Source organism: Lipomyces oligophaga (assembly GCF_038497815.1).
Source record: "Lipomyces oligophaga strain CBS 7107 unplaced genomic scaffold V1516scaffold_2, whole genome shotgun sequence".
Taxonomy (NCBI): Eukaryota; Fungi; Ascomycota; class Lipomycetes; order Lipomycetales; family Lipomycetaceae; genus Lipomyces; species [Lipomyces] oligophaga.
Genome location: NW_027117786.1, coordinates 1,807,183 through 1,826,986, shown reverse-complemented (window position 1 = coordinate 1,826,986; position 19,804 = coordinate 1,807,183). Strand labels below are relative to the sequence as shown.

At 45.7% G+C, this 19,804-nt stretch overlaps 6 protein-coding genes across 6 annotated transcripts; 4 read left to right on the top strand and 2 right to left on the bottom strand.

The window, feature by feature from the left end:
* Positions 1-26: 26 nt before the first annotated feature.
* V1516DRAFT_672013 (uncharacterized protein) lies at positions 27-804 on the top strand. The gene has a single exon (XM_066921679.1). The coding sequence runs from the start codon at positions 96-98 to the stop codon at positions 684-686; it is 591 nt and encodes a 196-aa protein (XP_066779357.1). The 5' UTR covers positions 27-95; the 3' UTR covers positions 687-804.
* V1516DRAFT_672010 (armadillo-type protein) lies at positions 382-8,783 on the bottom strand. Its single transcript, XM_066921678.1, has 5 exons — positions 8,394-8,783; positions 6,712-8,339; positions 1,164-6,650; positions 918-1,112; positions 382-851 (listed from the first exon to the last, which is right to left on the bottom strand). The coding sequence occupies exons 1-5, from the start codon at positions 8,438-8,440 to the stop codon at positions 847-849; spliced, it is 7,362 nt and encodes a 2,453-aa protein (XP_066779356.1). The 5' UTR covers positions 8,441-8,783; the 3' UTR covers positions 382-846.
* A 425-nt stretch (positions 8,784-9,208) lies between these two features.
* V1516DRAFT_663151 (uncharacterized protein) lies at positions 9,209-10,181 on the bottom strand (the record flags this gene model as incomplete). Its single annotated transcript, XM_066920487.1, has 7 exons — positions 9,209-9,241; positions 9,298-9,477; positions 9,572-9,588; positions 9,669-9,770; positions 9,824-9,866; positions 9,914-10,012; positions 10,095-10,181. 7 exons carry the CDS (start codon positions 10,179-10,181, stop codon positions 9,209-9,211), a joined length of 561 nt encoding a protein of 186 aa, XP_066779355.1.
* Positions 10,182-14,093: 3,912 nt separating this feature from the next.
* Positions 14,094-15,298, top strand: V1516DRAFT_672000 (uncharacterized protein). The gene has a single exon (XM_066921677.1). The coding sequence runs from the start codon at positions 14,164-14,166 to the stop codon at positions 14,896-14,898; it is 735 nt and encodes a 244-aa protein (XP_066779354.1). The 5' UTR covers positions 14,094-14,163; the 3' UTR covers positions 14,899-15,298.
* Positions 15,299-16,528: 1,230 nt separating this feature from the next.
* V1516DRAFT_671996 (Tubulin/FtsZ, GTPase domain-containing protein) lies at positions 16,529-18,397 on the top strand. The gene is made up of 5 exons (XM_066921676.1): positions 16,529-16,692; positions 16,832-17,626; positions 17,683-17,905; positions 17,959-18,170; positions 18,222-18,397. The coding sequence occupies exons 1-5, from the start codon at positions 16,656-16,658 to the stop codon at positions 18,317-18,319; spliced, it is 1,365 nt and encodes a 454-aa protein (XP_066779353.1). The 5' UTR covers positions 16,529-16,655; the 3' UTR covers positions 18,320-18,397.
* Positions 18,398-18,499: 102 nt separating this feature from the next.
* On the top strand, positions 18,500-19,781 carry V1516DRAFT_671995 (uncharacterized protein). Its single transcript, XM_066921675.1, has one exon. It carries the CDS (start codon positions 18,517-18,519, stop codon positions 19,726-19,728), a length of 1,212 nt encoding a protein of 403 aa, XP_066779352.1. The 5' UTR covers positions 18,500-18,516; the 3' UTR covers positions 19,729-19,781.
* The last annotated feature ends 23 nt before the right edge of the window (positions 19,782-19,804 follow it).

Below are 19,804 nucleotides of genomic sequence, written 5' to 3'. Positions count from 1 at the left end.
AACTTGTCCCAACTTGAACCTTCGCCCAAATCCCTCTTAAAACCTCTCGAATCAGCTCATTAGTAAACAAACCTGATCTAGAAGAGTGCGAGCAAATGGCTTCTCCTGTGCCTTCGTTGCATTCAGAAACTGCATCCGCTTCACCTTCGCCGGAGTCGCCGTCCTCATCGATATCGTCGTATTCTCCTCCAGACCTGAATCCGTCCGTGATATCAAGGTCGCCTTCTCCCTCAACTATTAGTCCCGATATCGCCAGATTACAACGAGAGCACTCTAATCAAGGATATATCGATGGTGTTACTTCAGGAAAATCAAGATCGGTTCAGAAAGGCTTTGACAGTGGGTATCCTCTCGGCGCCGAATTAGGTCTCCTGGTCGGTCAAATTCTGGGTATACTCCAAGGTCTGCTCACCAATCCACTGCACCTACAATCTTCTAATAATGTCTCGACTCCATTGTCTAACTCAACAATATCCGCTCTGGATCTTTCTGCAAGAAATGAATTGCTAGATTTACATTCGCTTTTTGGTGATCTCTATTGGAATCTCGATCCTACCTCTGGCATGATTTCTCCAAATTGGCTGACTGGGCAATCCTCTGGTCTATCAAATTCTGAAATCGCGTCCTTGCACCCTGTAATTCATAAATGGCTAGAAATCACTTCTAACTTAATTCCTCCGTCATGAACCATCTCGAAATTCGTATCTATTTGTACCACTAATACTTTTTGCAATTTTGGAGTTGGGAATTCTTGGTCCGGCAAAATATCATCTTTGACTTACTCTCATTAATTAATGAAATACACTTAATTTACAATATCCTTAAATCAAATAACTTTAAATCTCATCACCCTGATTCAGAAGTTAGCAATAAAACTCGACTAATTCACATATCCAGGCAATTCTTATAAAACTTACAGAATGAACACCATCCAATAAAATGTTGACACAAATTCTCCACTGAAGTCGCTTGCTGAATCAATTTGTCAACTTGTTGTGGCACATCTAATTCCTTCGCATGCTTGAAGTCATTGCCCGTAAGTTTATCGGTAATCCGCTTCAGCACAACTGTCGCTCGCTGATTCCGCATCTCGAGATTGTTCTGAAGTTCCACTAGAGCCCTGTTAACTTTCTGATGAAGTTTCTTGATCTCCTAGAACTTACTATTCACCATCTCATCCTCTCCAATCTGAGGTCTTCGTCGGTCAACTCCTGATGAAGGTGATAATAAACTGCTATCGCGCCGATCTCTTCCAATTGACGCTGCTGCATTACCCGCAGTAGCTGCGATCATAGCAGCTGCTCGAGTAGACATTTGTCGTCGATCGTTTGCACTCGACCCGGCTTGACCTCCAGATTTATTAGCATTTCCATTCACTCCTTCGGCTCCGGAAGTGTTTGGTTGGGGCAAGTTGAATCCCCAATTGATTAACGGATCGTGAGCGAATGCTTCTAAGATAGCCATCAAAGATTCCTTGTTGTCCCGCAATACTCGCATCACATTTTCGCAGGTTATACGGAAACTTCCTTCAATACCTGATACTTCCATGGCATATGTGAGCATCCGTGTTAGTCGAAACGGTACCTTTTCAGGATACTTTTCTCGTAAAATCGCGGCCTCAAAACAGTCTCCAAAATCAATATGCACAACTTTGCCCGTATTCCGCTCCATCATCAAGTTCGATGGATGTCTATCGCCGAGGCCAAGAATGTATCCAACCATTGACATTACTGCAAGTGATCGTGTATATGTAGTACGACGATCAAGCCATGCTTCTGACGATCGACTCTTCAACCACAACACTCGATACAAATCTTGGCCAGTGGTGTTATCCAGTGCATACATAAAAACCTCCACTTTTTGAATCAAAGTCAAATGATCATAATCTGGCGCCATCTGTAACATAATTCGATGCTCAATATTGAGCAAAATCTTGCGGTTCTCACGATACTCTCGAATTAAAACATGAAACGTATCACTGTTCATAACCCATCCCAGCAAACCAGATTTTGGTGACAACGGAATTGCTGGATATTGCTGAATGCTAAGGTGACGCTTAAAACATTCTGAATCTGCGGCTAGTAGAGTATTGACTAAGCCGAATAGCTGCATGACCAAGCTATCTTGTCGAATATCTTCATGTCCTTTCAGCACAAACTGATACTCCTTTCCATCACTTCCGTAAATAATCAGCTTTCGTGGCCGTTGCTTTGAAGTAATAACCGTCAACGTTGGATCAATCCTCATAATCCGAATAATAGCTTTTCCACTCTGATAAGTTCCGGGAATAGCAAGCTCTAGATCATGGCACTCAAGCAAATTAGGTGACACGTACTGAAGATCAAGTGTGTTAAGTTGAGGTAACTGTCGAGAAATCCGACGAAATACATTATAATAAACATCCCACGCTTGATTCAAATGAGTCATATCATTAGTACGTTTGAAGCTGAGAACCCATTCATAAGCCTCATGCAGTTCCCTTCCGAATGTCTGGTGGAACGAAATCTCGCGCAAGGTCTGCGGTCCCTTCTCCAGCATCTTATGCAGTGGTTCAAGAGTAGCGAACATCTTTTCTATATTATGATCCCCAAAAAAGTATCGAGACGCATCTTCAAGACCTTCATGCCACTGCTCATGCCATAAAACTGCCACACGGATCAATTCACGAATAACAACATCAGCCTGAGCAACCAGAGTGGCGCAATGAGAACGCAATTGGTCCATAATAGCCATAGCAGCCTTCTGGCGAGTCACACTATCTGATTTGATTGCGACAGTTAAGGGATATACAAGAGCCTGAGGATGTGCTCGCCCAAGATCAGAAAGTAATCCATGCAGCGATTTCCTAACAACCATATTTGGTTGATGTATTCGAGCAATCAATTGCGGAATGACTTGAATCCAAGTATCAATGCTGACAGTAGAAAATCCTTCACTCATCGCACGTGCCGGCTCAGGGAGTCCTCCGTATCTGAACCAAAGAGTGAGGAGTCGCAATGTGTCTTGCAGAGAATTTCCGCTCGAAAGATAAATACTCTTGAAGAAACCCTGCATGGCTGGCAATACATATTTTTCGACAACAACTTCAGCACCGCGTTCTTTATTGTCGGGACGATCATTAGCAGTTACTACTTCAAAATTTGCGAGTGCCCAGTTATGCCAAGCCTTATACCAGCCTTTGTCAAAATAAGTTGCCAATAAATATGAACGAAGAATTGGACTAGAATTCTCATGCCGCCAGTTAGGTTGTAGCGAAATCATCCATTCACCCTGCTTCAAGAAACATCGAGCCAGAAGTTTCGTGTAATCCTCGACTTGCTTTTTGGCAACGATCGGGTTTATAGATGACGATACGTTGATTCCCTTTCCATTAACGACTGCGCCATTACTGGTGAAACTCTCGCGTCCATTCGTAAGACCGTTTGTTGCACCATTTGTACTTCCATTATTAAACGCAGATAATGACGCGGATATTACTAACTCCGCAGGTAAAGGTTTTTCTAACAGATCTGTCGTATTCAAACCTAAATTTTGAGACATTCGAGCGGTGAACTCGCAAAGACGATTGAGCGCAAGTTGTTGGCTATCCGCAGCCCACATATACTTTAGCTGAGCATAAACTACCTGAGGAGGACCGCGAGTGACAAAGCTGGGGGAAGTCATCAAGCCCACCTCCGCGTCATCTACCAGCGAACTGAGAGACTTCTCAGCGAGACCCATGCGTCCTGATTTTCGACACAAGTTTGCAAATTTGATCCAAACTTCCATGTCTTGTCGAGGTTTGACGACTAGAGCTCGGACCTTAAGCATACGTTGCCAAATGTCCACATTTCTTTGACATCCTCTCAATCGACGAGTCCAAGTGCTTCGCATTACATGCCGTTCATCTTCATTTGCAGTCTTGTAAGTGATGATTTCTTCAAGTTCTGAAAGCATCTGGACTCGCACGACAACGCCATACGCACGATTATAACTCTCAGAAACCAGAGCTGCAAGTTCGGTGATGAGTAAATCCCTTGCACGGCTGATATGAATCGTGGCATCGGCAAAATTGTTTCTATGGAGTGATAAAATTGCTCGAAAGAATGAACGATCAGGAGAATCTGCCTTCATGACATTAATGTAGGAGTCCATACGCTCCCACTGACCAAGACCCCAAGCAGCGGCAGCAGCAAGAGGAGCAATGGAACGCCGGATTTCAGTTGATGGATTTGACCATTTTTCTTGAGCAAGCTGAGACAAAGATTCCCATTCACCTAGCGCATGCAAACAGCGCATCTTGCCCATAGTAATGTCTAAAGAATCAGGTTCGTCCAAAGCGCGTTCATTATATGCCGCAAGCGCATCTTCCCAACGTTGAAGCTTCTCATACCATGTCTCCTTAAGCTGAAGATCGTTATGCGCCTGTGCATGCTTTAGAATGCCTACTGCAGCATCATTTTGCTGAAGCTGATTATTTATACTAATTAACGCTTCAGTGGACGTGGTTGGACTTTCAAGGAATTCGAGCTCCTTATAGTGAAGGGCCTTGGCATACGCATGACATCTTGTCGCGTATTGTCCCAGTGTCCGAATATCAATAGGCAAAACTTTGTCGTCATGCTCCATGAACTCTGCCAGATTAAGAAGTGTTTGCAATATTTCAGGTGGAATTTTGGGAGATGTCAGCGCGATTTCGATAGAGCGAACTAATTCATCTTGGTTTTGATCAAATAGCTCAGTCCAACACGACACAAAACTAACATTAAAGAGATCTTTAGCAAGAGGATAATATAAACCCGCCAAGGCAGCGCAAGCTCGGAGCGCATGAGATGGCGACTCCTTAAGTAATTCAACGCTTAGACGACGGATCCATTCTTGCCAGTCATCACGAGTAGACTTTTGAGATGCCTCCCAAGCAGCTTTAAGATGATCCTGATCAACAGGAAGTTTTTTTGTTGGAGGCCGCGCCTCCGACACTTCGTCGTTAGGAATAGCATACTTACGGTCGGATTCGTTATCAAGCTTTTGAGGAAAAGGCTCGCCTTTCATCAGTCGGTTCAAGAGCATCTCGTACTGCTGATGATATATTTTGTTAGCTGTAACGACCTTACTAATAACTGGAATAAAAACAACGGTATCTTCGCGAAGATAGTATATCATAGAGGTTACAAGCTCCATAGCAGCCCTGCGGACTTCTTCATTTGAAGAGGTTCCCAAAACGCGAAGAGTAGGGTGCATTATTCGAGAAACCATATCAGATAGATTTACGGTTTTGCACATTTGTCCCACGGTCTCCATCGCAGCAATCTCAAGTACTGGTGGAGCATTTTCAAACAACCTTAAGACTGACGGGAGGACTAAATGAATATACTCTTCAACGCTCGAACCAAATATAACAAAAGCATGTAGAATTTTCTGCGTAGATGAACGTAGGAGTGATTTGTCACTATCAATCACAGGCAGCATAAGGGGAAGAAGCTGCTGAAGGTACATTTTGAAATCACCTTCCATAGCCCGAGAGATGGATTCAATTAGAGTAACAATCATAACTTGCAAACTAGGCGATTGGGCAAAGTACTCTCTAATGATTCCGAAAATATCTGGCAAAAAATTGCGAATGTGCTGGTGAACGATCGATACCATACTTCCAAGTTGTTGGAAATAGAATTCCAAAATCGAATGAGGGCAAGTTCGCATTACTGATAAGTAAACAGGAATGATTTCACCAAGAAAACTAACACACTTGAGACCTAGCGTTTTGAAAATGTACATTATCGCCTGTACAACAGCTGTGTGATGCGTGCCCAGGGAGGGATCTCGAAGAATGTTGAGCAGAATTTTGATGACAACTGAAGCATAATACTCGTCTGTCCCCGAAGGAGGAGAGTGGTTTGATAAATTAAACATAATTGTTGAAACGTCGGATGGATTAGCATCTTGTTCTCCTGAACTCCCTCCCTCGCTACCTGATCGACCCACCATTTGATATTTGTAGGGATCCAGAGCACCTAAAATACCTATCAATTTCACTGTTTCACGTTGAATCAACAGAGACTGTTCTGAGCGCAATATGGAAACTAATACACCTAGTAGCTGAGGGTAGTCGATCAAAGGATCAATAACATAACCAGATCCAGCAGCTAGCTGGCCGAGGGTGCGGAGAGCCGCGTCACGCTTCATTGGCGAACTTTGGTCCTGCAAAACATCAAGAATGAGAGGCATGAGATCTTTAATGTAGGGTTTCAAATCTTCGCCACCAACACGAGCAAGCTCCCCAAGAGCGGAAATAACACTTGCAGATGTCGAAGTACTAGGATCGGAAGCTTTCGACAGTAAAACTTTCACCATCGGATTCACATACGGCTTTATCAGACCTTTAGTAGAGCGCACAAGAATTATTAGAAGTCTAGCGCTTGATTCTTTAGAGCGACTGCTAGTAGAATATTCAAGCTCAGTTAATAATTGTATCAGAGTCTTTCGAAGAGGTGGCATGACGTAAGCTGGATTCATATTTGTCAAACGACCTATGATTTTGATCACAACTTCACGAACAGCAAAAACTTCATCATTTAAGGCAGTGAAAAGTAATCGCACATTATCAGTTTGAGAAAGATGTGAATCAAACCTCACATCAAACGAACTCAAAACTTCAAGTCGGATTTCAGCAACTATAAATAAGTTTTAGCATATGACATACGAAGATAAGTACTGCACACAAAGAAAACATACCTGGATCGGCGATCGCGACAGCTAAAAGTTTATCTAGAACATCACTCACGACCCGAATCGCATGAGCACTTGTTTGATAGCAAATAGGATCTTTCAAGAATAGCGAGCAAGAAGCTAGTGCAGTAGCTTTCCGAACCTCAGGATTATCGTCGTCAAGATATAGAATGACACAATTCCGTACGAATTCATTAAATGTGTATCCCGAAAAATCAAACGTGCCAAGAATGCGCATGCATAGTGCAATAAGATCAGTATCCTTCATATCGTTATTGCCGGCAGGGCCATCCTTAGATAGCATGGCTTCGCGATATTCTCTAGCAGCTTCTGGAAGGACTGGCAAAGTAGAATCTGGAGAACCAGGAACTCTGAAGGGCCTGCCACTGAGAGACATTGAAATAATTGTGATCAAACGCTGCTGAATCGTGGGTAATAAAGGCCTTATATATTTGACCAAATCAGCTAAAGTAGCGCGCAGATGCTCGCTTAATCCGCAGGCAAACATGAGATCCAACAAATCAAGATTTAAACTTTTAGACAGAGCCTGACCAACAGCAGCAGCTAGCATACTTATGCATTCAAAAATTGCCTTCTCATGTTCTTTTCTGGCCCGCCCCTTCTGGCTGAGTCCCTCTTTAATATTATCAAGAATGGTATCAATGTATTCTCCCATACTGCTATGAACAGCACCAGCGATTCGCCCAATGGAAATGAAGACCTGAGATTTTTCTCGATCTTTTTTGAGCTGGCCCAGAAGGTGTAGCATACATCTGTGCATGTACTTTCGTGAAAATTCTTCAGGATTATAACTTGCTAGATTCGGAATCATCGATAAAACAGTTCGTCGTATTAAGCCATCGCGGTGATCTTTGTAGCGCAGAACCGTCTCGCAAGCATTTTCATAGTAATCATGCATGAACATTCCAGCTTGTTCAAATAGTTCGCGATAAGCTAGTAAGCTACCATGGATAGCATCGACAGTACCGATTTTGAACCCGTTCTGAGCTTCAGCATAAATTCTCATGTAGGACTCCTGGCGCATTTTATTATCACGCTGGAATATAATTTTTAAGCAGGCACGTAAGGCATCGGCAGCGTCATTTCGAACAGCTACTTTCGGGTCACGAAGAGCGACCCATATAACGTCCAGGATTTGGCGAACCCAAACATAGAGAATGGTAGGACTGTTTGCCGCAAGCTCCGAAATAATGAGCATTGCAGCCTGGCGACGGGACTCCTGACGATCAGATTGGAGCCATTCGAGAGCCCGTTTGACTTCGTATTCGACAAAATCTAAGGTTAGAGTACCCCCGGGAATCGCAAGCTTCCCAAGAGCCTTCGCGGCTGCACGCATTGCCTCGACATCGTTAGAGGGGATGACTACTCGTAAGTAGTTGGCAAATCTAAGAATCTTTGTAGACGACTCTTCGGCGCCCTCAAAAACGATCAGTTTATCAATTGCCGCAATACCACCGAGCTTATCATTCGTGTCGGATGAGTGTATGAGTTCGAAGATTCGTCGATTTACGTCGTTATTGTACTTGGAAAACTGGTCCTGAGGCTGCTCACGAATCACTAGAGATAAGTGATCACGTAGCTCGACCGCAGCACGATTTCGAACATCCGACGATCTAAACTTGTTAGAACGAGAGGGGGAGTTAGATTAGATGCGAGGTTACACCAACCGTGACCTTAGATCGCTGAAAATATGATTCAAGACTGTGTTGTCCATTTTCGCTGCTATCAGTTAGTCTACCAAATTTCGAATAAACATATAACAAATAACACCTTTCGACGAAGTGAATAGTTTGCAATTACACTCGACTAGCTAGGCTTTTTGAGATTGATGTAAAGGATATGCTTGCGGCGAGTCCTCCGTACTACTGTACTGACGAGGCTGGTCAAGCAACAGGATAACGAGCGGTTCAGACGCAAGTAACTATGCTAAACGCAGCCCACGCCAACAGACTAGACTTGAGATCGACAATAGCCTTTGAAGCTAGATTTCCTCGGACGATCAACAAGAATAGCCGCAGAATGAAGAGAAGAGGAGACTGAATACCAAAGATATCAAGTACTGCAGACTGGCATCAGCAGTGACAGAGTTGCGGTCTACAGAACGGAAAATCCTAGGTCATGTGGGAGTAGCGCACGTGATTTGAATCCCTAATCCGATGCAGTTAGATATGATGTTGAGGGAGGGCAAGTCGAGGGAAGCTAGGGAAAGCAGATGGAAGGGAGCATTTTGGTTGGACAAAAAAGAGTTGAAGTCTAGATTACTTGATATATATCAATTTATTTGGCATTGGAGTTAGGAGGCGGGTGGGAGCTGCTGAAATGATAATGGCTCATTGCCGAGGAGGATCAATCAGTGCAATGGTGCAGTTTGGGAAGACCCAGGAAATTGAAACCGTTCAGTAGAGAAATGAATCTTACTTCTATTAGCAGACAAGAAGATGGAGCTATAAATGAATTTGTATACACTTTAATGCAGAACTACTCAATGGCGATATTTTTCTAGCTCGTTTTGAGGCTATCGAAGTTAGAACACACTCTTGCCAGGAAGACAGACACGTCGGGGTCACTTACATCTTTGAGAGCGTTTGCAATGTATTTGGTATGAGTACCACGGGCAAAAAGCTCCCGATGGGCAGGTTGACCGGAATGCCACGGATGAGAATGAGAGGCTGGAACAGAGTTGCGAGCGTCTTTGAAGAAAGAAATCGTAGTGAAAGCCAGGGACCGACCCATTTTATGACATCTGGATTCCTAGAGGGCGTAAGTTTTGCGATCGAGAGTAAAGATCAGAGCAGAGCAGAGTAGAGTAGAGTAGAGTAGAGTAGATATGTGGATGAAAACATACTATATAGATTTTCTCGCCTGAGTCAGTCAGTAGCTGTTTGATTAGAGAGAGTGAGATTGGGAGCGCCGAGATCGCAAAGCTCCACAAACCTACTTACCTACAGCACCACCGGAGGACAAATAGGTGACGTTGAGATCGGTCGAGACGCCGGTCGCGAACATGCCGCGCGAAGCGATTGCCAGCGAGCCAGCGAGATCAACTAGAAATGTAAGATGGTCGAACAAACGTCAAACAGAGGGGGAAGAAACATACCTATGGAGGCTATGGTGCCTCCATGGAGGATCGACAGACGGTTCTATTTGGAGGGCAGGTCAGATAGTGTAGGCGGCGTGCGTGATGTACGCCTGGAGACGAGACAAGAATGGGATTGCGTACGGTGTGTGGCTTCTCGACATTCAATTCCATAAAAACACGGCCGGGCGTGGCATCTATGATTTGCAACTGGTCTGTTAGAACTGTGATGGCGAGAACGACGCAAAGCAGAGTTCGCGTAGAGCGCGAGCAGAGACGAGGGTATGCATACGTGGGGAATTAGAGTGGGTTCAAGACCCGAACTAGCCAGGAACGAGGTCCAAACGCGTTTAACAAAGGGAAGAGAAGACTTTGCCATTTTGAGCCCAGCAGAAAATTCTGACAGAAAAAAAACGACAATAATATATTAGTTGCTCAATGGATAGAATGTGGATCCCAAACTGCAGACTCCGAATACCTCTGTCTTTATTACTACGTGCTTGCATATCACAGACAAAATAGTGGGGTAGTAAGCGTACTCTACTGCTACTGTATGTGACGGGCGACCTAGCTAGCCTTCACTCCTTCTGTCTCCCTCTCTTACTATGTGCAAACCTTTACAATCATGTGGCGTTCGTGTCTGGCTTGGTTGGTTTGTCTCTGCCCTGTCTGGCTGGTCCGGCTTTTCTGGCTTTTCTGGCTTTTCTGGCTTTTCTGGCCTTTCTGGTCTTTTTTGGCTGCTCCGCCTATTCTATCCACGTGACTGTCGATCTGCGGAGCCGAGGCGATCTCGTTTTGGGAGGAGGGTGATTGGTTCATAAGAGGGATCAGGATGAGCAGGATGGGCAGGAAATGAAAGGCAAGGGGGGGTGGGAGAGAGGGGGATTAGAAGAAGACTAGAGTCTGGGGAGGCGATTGGGGATGCAGCTGGCAGTAATTTAGGCAAAGGATGCGTTGAGTGGGAACGGAAGAGAGAGTGCAGTGGACCAGAAGAAGACACACAAATGGCTCTGAGAGTGGGTGCAGGGGTGTCTGCTCTTGTGCATTATTATCGCTACAGACAGCAGAATGCTTACTACTGTGCTTTGTACTATGTGCTTTGTGCTTTGTGCTTGCGCCGCTACTGAGACTATTACTAGCCAGACATTAATGTCCGTCGCCCTTTCTCTGGTCGGGGTTTATCTTTTTACCTTTTTACCTTTTTACCTTTTTTCTCTCTACGCTGTTCGTTTGTCCGTATGGCAACTGCTCCACCAGCACTCCACCAATACGCAGACAACAGCTCTGCAAAATCATTACCTACGCAACCGAGACTGCAACGATGGCTCCAGCTGGGCGTCCGGGCGGGGGCAACGAACGCTGAAAAAGGGGCAAATCAGCTGGACTTTAAAATTACTGAGCGAGTCTGACAAGAACGGATAGAAAATAGCTCACAGCTAGAAATTCCACACGGAGTAGCAGCAACAGCAATAGCTGCTGCTATTGCTACTGCTACTCGTTTATACTGTGCTAGTTCGTCTCTGGATCCACCCTCAGCGCGACCGGCTCGCATCCTGATGAGATTTGCACACAAACTCTGTTGTCCACTCCGTCTGTTATCGTCTCGTCCTGTAGCCCTCTTCGTTGCGCTACTTCCCTGCTTCCCTACTCCCCTCTACTCCCCTACTCCACCGACCGCGCTCCGTCTCACTGTCATAGCCCCCCCAGAACTCGGACTTCTGCGTTGCCCTGGCAACTAATAGGGGTTGAGCATCAGGTGAACAGGCGAAAAATGAAACTTTCGGCAGCCGCGCGGACACGTGGCTTGCGGCTGGTGTCGGATGCAGGGGCCAGCATGTGGCAGTGTCGGCCAGCTCTGGCTAGCGCAGGAAGCTTTCAGCTAGCTGGGCGTGTCTTCGTGGGGCCACAGGAGTACGGTACAGAGACCAGCAGCCAGAAACACAACCTCAGTAATAACAGCAACTCCAATAGCAGTTCGGACTAGAGCCCAATGTAGTGCTCGTCTAGAGTAAATGCACACAGACAGCAATGTTACAGTCTTGCTACAACAGTAACAAAAACAGCAGAAGCAACAACAGCAACAATAGCATCAACAAAAACAACAACCCCCGGCACAGTAAATTGGACCAATCTCCTTTGATGAGCAAGAAGACTGCACAGATCCCATCTCCTCCCATCGTATCCTTTTCTGCTGTCGTTGACTGTCCCACGCTGTCGTCGCTGCCCGTGGCTTCCGTCAATCAACACCTGCGCACCTGCACACTCCCACCACCACCCACCCTCACAGTCCACCGCAGAGCTCATCGCCCCGCCCCGTACCTGCCGCCACTAAACCCGCCCAGCTCAACTGGCGTGGCCGAAAGTATCCCCAAAGTCAGAATGTATTTCCGGATTCGGCAATTTGATATCTGTCCTCGTGGGCCTGCTATCTCTTCATCCTGAGCCTCCTCCGCAAAATTTCTGATCAATGAATTCTCTACAGGCCTACCTGATCCATCTCTTCGTATCCAGGACCCATCGGCAAAACCTATCGAGTCCATTGCACTAGCGGCAGCCTCGCTCGAGAAAGCCCTGTTCGTTACATATACGCTACTTTGGCCTACTCACTTTGCCCCTCCCACTCCGCGTCGTCGTCGCTTCTCACCCTCCCCCCCCCAAACGCCCGCTAGAGTCCAAACAGCGTCCGCTCCTATTCTCTCCCTTTTAGTCTCCCTTTTTCTACTGGCTCCCATCCCCTTTAGCGCTTCTCCTGCAGCTCTGTCCTCCTCTCCCTTCCTCTCTCCCTCCTTCTCTGTCCGTCCGGAGCTTTCTCGTCTCTGCGTCGCTCAGTTTTTCCTATTCCTCCTCCGCTCATCTTTCTCTCGCTTTCTCTCCCTCTCTCACTATCACTGTCCCTACTAGGGTGCGCTTCCTCCCTTCTGTCGTCCCATCTGCCGCTGTCGGCGGTCTCTCATACTTCCTCCACCATTACTTCTCCTACTCGACTTCTCCTCCTACTCCTCCCTTCTTCCACCTCGTCTTCTCCATCTTCTTTTCTTTCTTGATACCCACGTCCTTCCTCGCTTCCTTCCTTCTTCCGACTACTCAACAATACCCGTCCTGTCCGTCTCTGGCCTCGGCCAATCTCTGCCATGTCAACCCTGACATTCGCTTCCTACCCTTCTTTCATCTCTCCTGGCGCGTATTCGTCTCGTCTGGCTTCCACCTCGTCGTCATCTTCTTCGTCTTCCGCGTCGTCCTCCTCCTCCGCGTCTACGTCTTCGTCCACGTCCTCGACTCCTTCTCAGCCTTCCGCTGAACACATGTCCGGATACCAGTTCTATCCGTCGTCGCATCCTCAATCTTCCGTCCATTCCTCTCAGAATCCGGCCCTAGTCTCCACTGCTCCCATCTCAGGCACTGTTTCAACTGCGACCTCTGTCTCCGCTCTTCCCCCTGTTCCTTATTACTCCTCAAGCATCTCTCCTGTCGCAGCTATCCACGCTGGTTTTCCCTCCACGCACCAGGTTCAACAACAGCAGCAACATCAACACCAACTACAGCAGCAACAGCAGCAACAACAGTCGGACATATACTCCTCTGTACCACGCCAGACTCTTCCTAGCGCTTATTATTACTCCTCTGGACTCGAGCATCTCTCGAATCTTTCGTCTCAGTCGTCTCAGACCTCTGCTCACCCGTCTTCTGAGCGCCAGTCTCCATCTACGTCCTCACCCGATCAGGCTTCCAAGTTGTTGCTCACTCCTCAACAATCGCAGAGCCTCCAGCTTCAATCTGCGGCAGCTGCCGCAGCAGCAGCAGCAGCTCAGGTCTCTGCTACTCCTTCTCCGCGGCCAAATGCTAATTCCATTATGGGCTATTATCCCGGGCCTAATATGATATCGCCCCCATCTGCGGGCCAATCCGCAGTTTCCTCATTGCAAGGCTACGGAGTTGCAGTTACAAACTCGGGATACCCATCTGCTGTATCAGCTTCTTCTTCTATGCTTCCGCCTCCACAAGCTATTCCATACGGTACAGCTCAGGTTGCAACGCTTCCTCCGCAACCGCAGATGTACAGTAACATGACAATGTCCATGGGTGTGCCTACCGCAACTGGTGTGCCAGCATTTGGATCTTCTTATTACGGCCACTACACTGCTGTTCCTCAACAGCCGGATGTTTACTTCCCTTCTGTTTCTTCGCCGTCAAAGTCAAAGGCCAAACGATTTCGGTTGACGCATGCGCAAACTCATTTCTTACTGGCTGAATTTGCTCGCCAGCCTCATCCCGATGTTCATCGACGAGAACGCCTGGCGGCTGAAATTCCTGGTTTATCGCCTCGGCAGCTTCAAGTATGGTTTCAAAATCGACGTGCAAAAATGCGTCGTATGAATGTAGACGATCGTAATGGTCAGGCAGGAGCAACATCAAGCGGACCAACGACAGCTACATCGTCAACTACGGCAATCAAGTCAGACTCGTCTCCGCTTGTTTCTGACTCAAAATCTACTTTTTCAACAGGGTTTGACCCAACCAACGCTATCTTAGCATATTCAGCTGCTCAGCAGCCTCGAGATGCGAACAAGCAGCAGCAACAGCAACATCAAATACCTTTAGGATCGTCCATGGTCTTACCTCCTCCGATGAACAGCACCATGTCTAGTCGAGATTCACGACCGGTCGCAAGTCCGACTACGACAGCTAGTACAACTAGCAGCAGCGGTGGTAACAGTTCGAGTTTGTCGCATAGAGCGTTACCATCTTCGACAAATATTTTGAACGGAGGAGACATGACCTCGACGCTGGGTGTAGATCACTCGTCTATGATGACCGAGTCCGACAACACGTCCTCTAGTATGTCTAGCATGACTAGTATGCAACAACCTTTACGACCGCATATGCTAATGGGAGCGCCCACGTTACCCAAGTTATCAGCACTTACATCTGATGTCGGTCTCTCGCGCACTGGTATGCCGATGCCGAGCATTACATCTGCTTCTGCCGCGGGTCAGCAACGTCCGGTGTACGGCCAGATTCCTGAGGAATCGCAGTCGTCGCAAGGATCTGGATCCGCTGGCCAATCTACATATTACTCGCAGGTCGAGGATATGTAGGAAGGCTGGAATTAATACGCTACATATATAATTTCTGTCTATACATATCTATATTTCATGATGCTGTTAATTGTATAACAGGGCGCGCATGTACTATTAAGGCGTTCGATTCATTTTGCTTTTCTCTTTTCGTTTCCATTTATTTCATTCGTCCATTCATTTAGTCTCATCTAATCATTTTTATATCATTATTATATTACTATTATTATGTGATCTGTCATTCGCTTCAATTTGCTATATTTCGAGGGAAGGTTGATCCGATCGCTCGAGTGTTTATATCTTTTATCTTTGGTGTTTGGAAGAATTTCTTTACATATATATAATTATATATTATATATTTCGTCCTCTTTGTTATTATTAATCATGGGTATAGTATGGTCGATAATGTTTTTAATGTGGGTTTCAACACGACATATCCTTAATAAAGAACTTTGATTTTTTGCTGTGTGAATTTTGTAATTCATACCATGCTGGGAGGCCTACGATTGGTACACTTGGCTACAAGTAAGCGTAATGAATAACAGCAAATACTAGTCTTTGATTTTCATTTATTTTTATTCATTTCCGTTTTTTATTTTTTACCCGCAAAGAATCAGTAACTTCGACATGGAAAGATCCGAGCTGACAGACGCAACATCAAACGGCAGTGTTATTTACCCAGAACTTTGCTCCGACTTCAGAACGCAAATCAGCTGAAAAACCCAGCAAATTAAAAGCCAAACGAGTCAGTCGTTAGTGGAGCCAAACCGGAACAAAGGCCTACAGATTATAATAAACGGATAAATAACCTATTATTACTTGCCGATCTTCGGGACATTACGGATTATAAACAGCTGTATTTATAAGAGTATAGGTGTATATACGTCGTAATTTATACCTTGTTTCAGAGGCCAGGCAAATTTGGGCTGACCAAGATCTTAGCAAAATAAGTCACGCTACAGAACCAGATAAATTCCGAAAATGCTGTGCCTGACTGATAGCAATCTGGCTCAGTTAGCGAGGAGCAGCGCGCTTTTGCCCCTATAACTATCGGCCAACAACTGACAACACTAACTCGGATTGGCTACTCGCGCCCTGCAGCCGAACCCCTTGCGTAGAAACTCGGCCAAATGCAAAACAAACCGAAACAGAGCAGCTTTTGCGCCGTGAGAAAATCTGCTATTGCTGATTTATTTTGTGCTGAGTTGCACGGATAGAAAAAACCTGGCAATTTATATACATACGTACATATCTATCTATCTATATAGATATAAATGCAGGGACACGTCATTTATCTCTCTAATCCAGTTCTAAGTATTCGGCCATATTCGGGTCTCCGATGGCAATTAATTATATAGACAGGAATATATATGCAGCTAATGAGATTTTATGATCCGCTATATGTGGTAGACTCTACTTTGAACTTTATCAGTAAGTATTGCTTTGACGGTTTAACGTACCTTCCGAATGAAGAAGTCAATCATGTGATTAGTCATAAGTCATATGATTATCACGTGATTTACATTCACGTGAATGTACAAACGCCGTTATATGTACTAAAAAGCAGGCTTTTGTAGAGTAAGCAATTATGGGTACAACCACCGTTTATTACCTTCGGTAGCCAGCGTTGTTTACATTCAGTATTCCGAAAGGAGAACAAAGAAGGACGTTGCAATCCATTAGAAATCTAGGTGGTTTTGTCTTTTCGATTAGGACTGCTATTTAAGATTTCTTGAATAAAGCAAAAAAGGACCGACAGCTCTGGGTATTTTGGAATCATGCGTGAGATTGTTTCAATTCAGTGCGGACAAGCAGGTATGAGCGTGCGGGAGACGCAGTTTTGACGCGTGAAAGAGAGATGCTAACGATAGATTGATCCAGGGTATATAATTACATATATTTCATGATGGATGAATGTGTCCAATAAAAGACAATGCTAACGAGCGATGCTTCAGAAATCAGATTTCATCGGCATTTTGGCAAACGATTGTCGGAGAACATGGTCTCGATAACTCTGGACATTTGGTTGATATCAAAGATTCGCAGCGACTAGATCGGATAGAGGTTTTTTTCACGGAGGCCTCGAACCGAAAGTATGTTCCGCGGTCTGTTGCGGTAGATTTGGAACCATCGACGCTTGATGCGATTCGGTCGGGTCCACAGGGAGATTTGTTTCGGCCAGATAGCTTTATCTCAGCTGATTCCGGTGCGGGAAATAACTGGGCTAAAGGTTTCTATACAGAAGGCGCCGAGCTGATGGAATCAATCATGGATATTGTTCGTCGTGAAGCTGAAAACGCCGACTCTCTTCAAGGTTTCCAGGTTACGCATTCGCTTGGCGGAGGAACAGGATCTGGACTGGGAACTTTGCTATTGACCAAGATCAGAGAAGAATATCCCGACCGCATGCTAGCCACTTATTCAGTATTACCTTCACCTAAAGTCTCTGATACGGTTACCGAGCCATACAATGCTGTCTTATCGTTCCACCAATTGGTCGAGAATGCCGACGAAACGTTTTGTATTGATAACGAAGCCCTGTACGATATTTCCACAAAGACTTTGAAAATTCCCCAGCCAGATTATTCTGATCTCAATCAATTGATTGCCATGGTCATGTCTGGAGTTACGACTTGTCTGCGGTTTCCTGGCCAGCTCAACTCTGATCTACGTAAATTGGCGGTGAACATGGTTCCGTTTCCTCGGTTACATTTTTTTATAGTCGGATTCGCGCCGTTGTTTGCAGTTAGTATGTTGAGTCGTGTTTCATTTGACTTTTAAATTTGGAGCTAATTGTTACTATAGATACCAAGGCTTTTCATCAGCTCGGAGTAGCTGAGCTGACACAGCAATTATTCAACCCTGTGAATATGATGGCCGCGGCAAACCCTCTCCATGGACGATATCTCACTGCATCGACAATTTTTCGGGGAAAGGTATCCACTAAGGAAGTTGAAGATTCGGTATTGTCAATGAGAGTTAAAAACGCACCCTATTTTGTGGAATGGATTCCCAGCAACATCCAAACGTGAGCTTGTAGCAGTGTTTTGTGATGGTTTTAGTTTACTAATTCTATACTAGATCTGTATGTAATATTCCACCGGCCAATCTAAAAACCGCTGCAACGTTTATTGGCAATTCGACAGCTGTGCAGGAGTTGTTTATTCGAACTAGCAACCAGTTCACTGCCATGTTTCGCCGAAAGGCGTTTTTGCATTGGTACACTGGCGAGGGTATGGATGAAATGGAGTTTACCGAGGCAGAAAGTAACCTGAACGATCTCATTGCTGAATGTGAGTTGAAAGAGAACTTGTGTCTTTTTAGAACAATATTGACACTATTAGATCAACAATATCAAGATGCGTCGGTTGAAGATGACGTGGAGGAAGAGTATATTGAAGATGGTGGTGACGAGCTGCTTCCTGAGGACGAGGAGCAGTAAGCGATAGTCTGTATTGATTTTTGTGTAATTTTGATTAAACTGCTCTAATTTACTTGGTAATACCATGCTGTCATATTACATAAGTTATTACGTAAGATTCGTAATTTCTCGTTGGGAGATCGGTGCATTATCCATCGTGATGAAGTCAGCATCATCGAACAGAGTCTTTTAACTCAAAATTCTAGAACTCGTCAAAGATGTCATCAGCAGATCAATTAAGTGTATCAAAGGCGATCGAGAAGTTAAAGCCGGTGCTATCTGTCGATCGGGGAGCCATCAATTCGGCATGCGAGCTTGTCGCCCTGATGTGTCACGCCGGACTTCTTCTGAATGGATTCCGCTATCAAGGACTCGGAACTGAAGATACAACGGCATGCTATTCGAATGCGCCTGCAACCAATACCCAAGACGTTCCAAAGTTTTCTGCTGCGGCTAGTTCGATAAGTTTTACTTATAAGCTTGACGAATCTAGTAAGCGCGAGACGCACATGATGATTTCGAGATTGGGGTCGAAGGTCATCGTATCTGCATTGCAGCAGAACTCGCCGGACGCACAAGGTGGACCCGACGATGAACAGACCGTATCACTGGAAAATAAATTGGATGATGTTGTTGATCAGGCGGTCTCTTTCCCGCTGGTCCAGGTTGGCGATCTGCTGGAGGCCAACGCTCAGGTTATTGAGAAGTTACAGCAGTTCCTCACCGCATTTCAGCGGGTGATTATTGCGACTCTGATTCCTCGTCCATCTTCGGTCGAGCCCGAACGTGACTCGCATGACAATCGGCCGCCACCGCCATATCATGATCCCTCACAGCAATTCCATGAGAATCCCCGGCGGCAAATCGACCCTGTCGTTGGGTTCCCTGCGCCAGGTACTTCCACAGGACCTAGAGTTCCAACTGCAGCGGGAGGGCCACCAGGGTTTGAAGATGAATATGAAATCCAAACTCCCGCTCGGCAGCCACTCGACGTTAGGTCTCCACTTTCGATCGGTGAAGATGACTTGTACCCGCCTGGCTTGGGCCCGTCACCGAGTATGACGCCTGCGCTGACTGGGCCAGGTGTTTTTAGATCAGGTCCACATCGTGGGATGATTCCGTCTGCTGATGATCCGTTATTTGCAGGCGGTCGCGGAGATGTCTCATCTAATGGTAGGACCGGACTAATGAGACCACCTGGCGCAAGATGGGACGATCCTTTCGATCCTACCGGAGGGGCATTCGACGATGATCCGTTGGGAGGGCTGGGCTCAAGAGGTCTTGGACGACTAGGCTCCAGAGGTCTTGGACGGCAGACTAGAGATGGAAATCAAAGCTTTGGACCTCCCGGTTTTGGATCCAGATTGGGAGGTGGAGGTTCAAGTGGTGGTTTCGGTGGTTACGGTGGTTTCGGCGGCGGTTATATCTAATAAGCACATAATCAAACATTTTAACTACAGCTATCTCCCTAATAAAATAATCCATTCATAATACCATAACACCTCC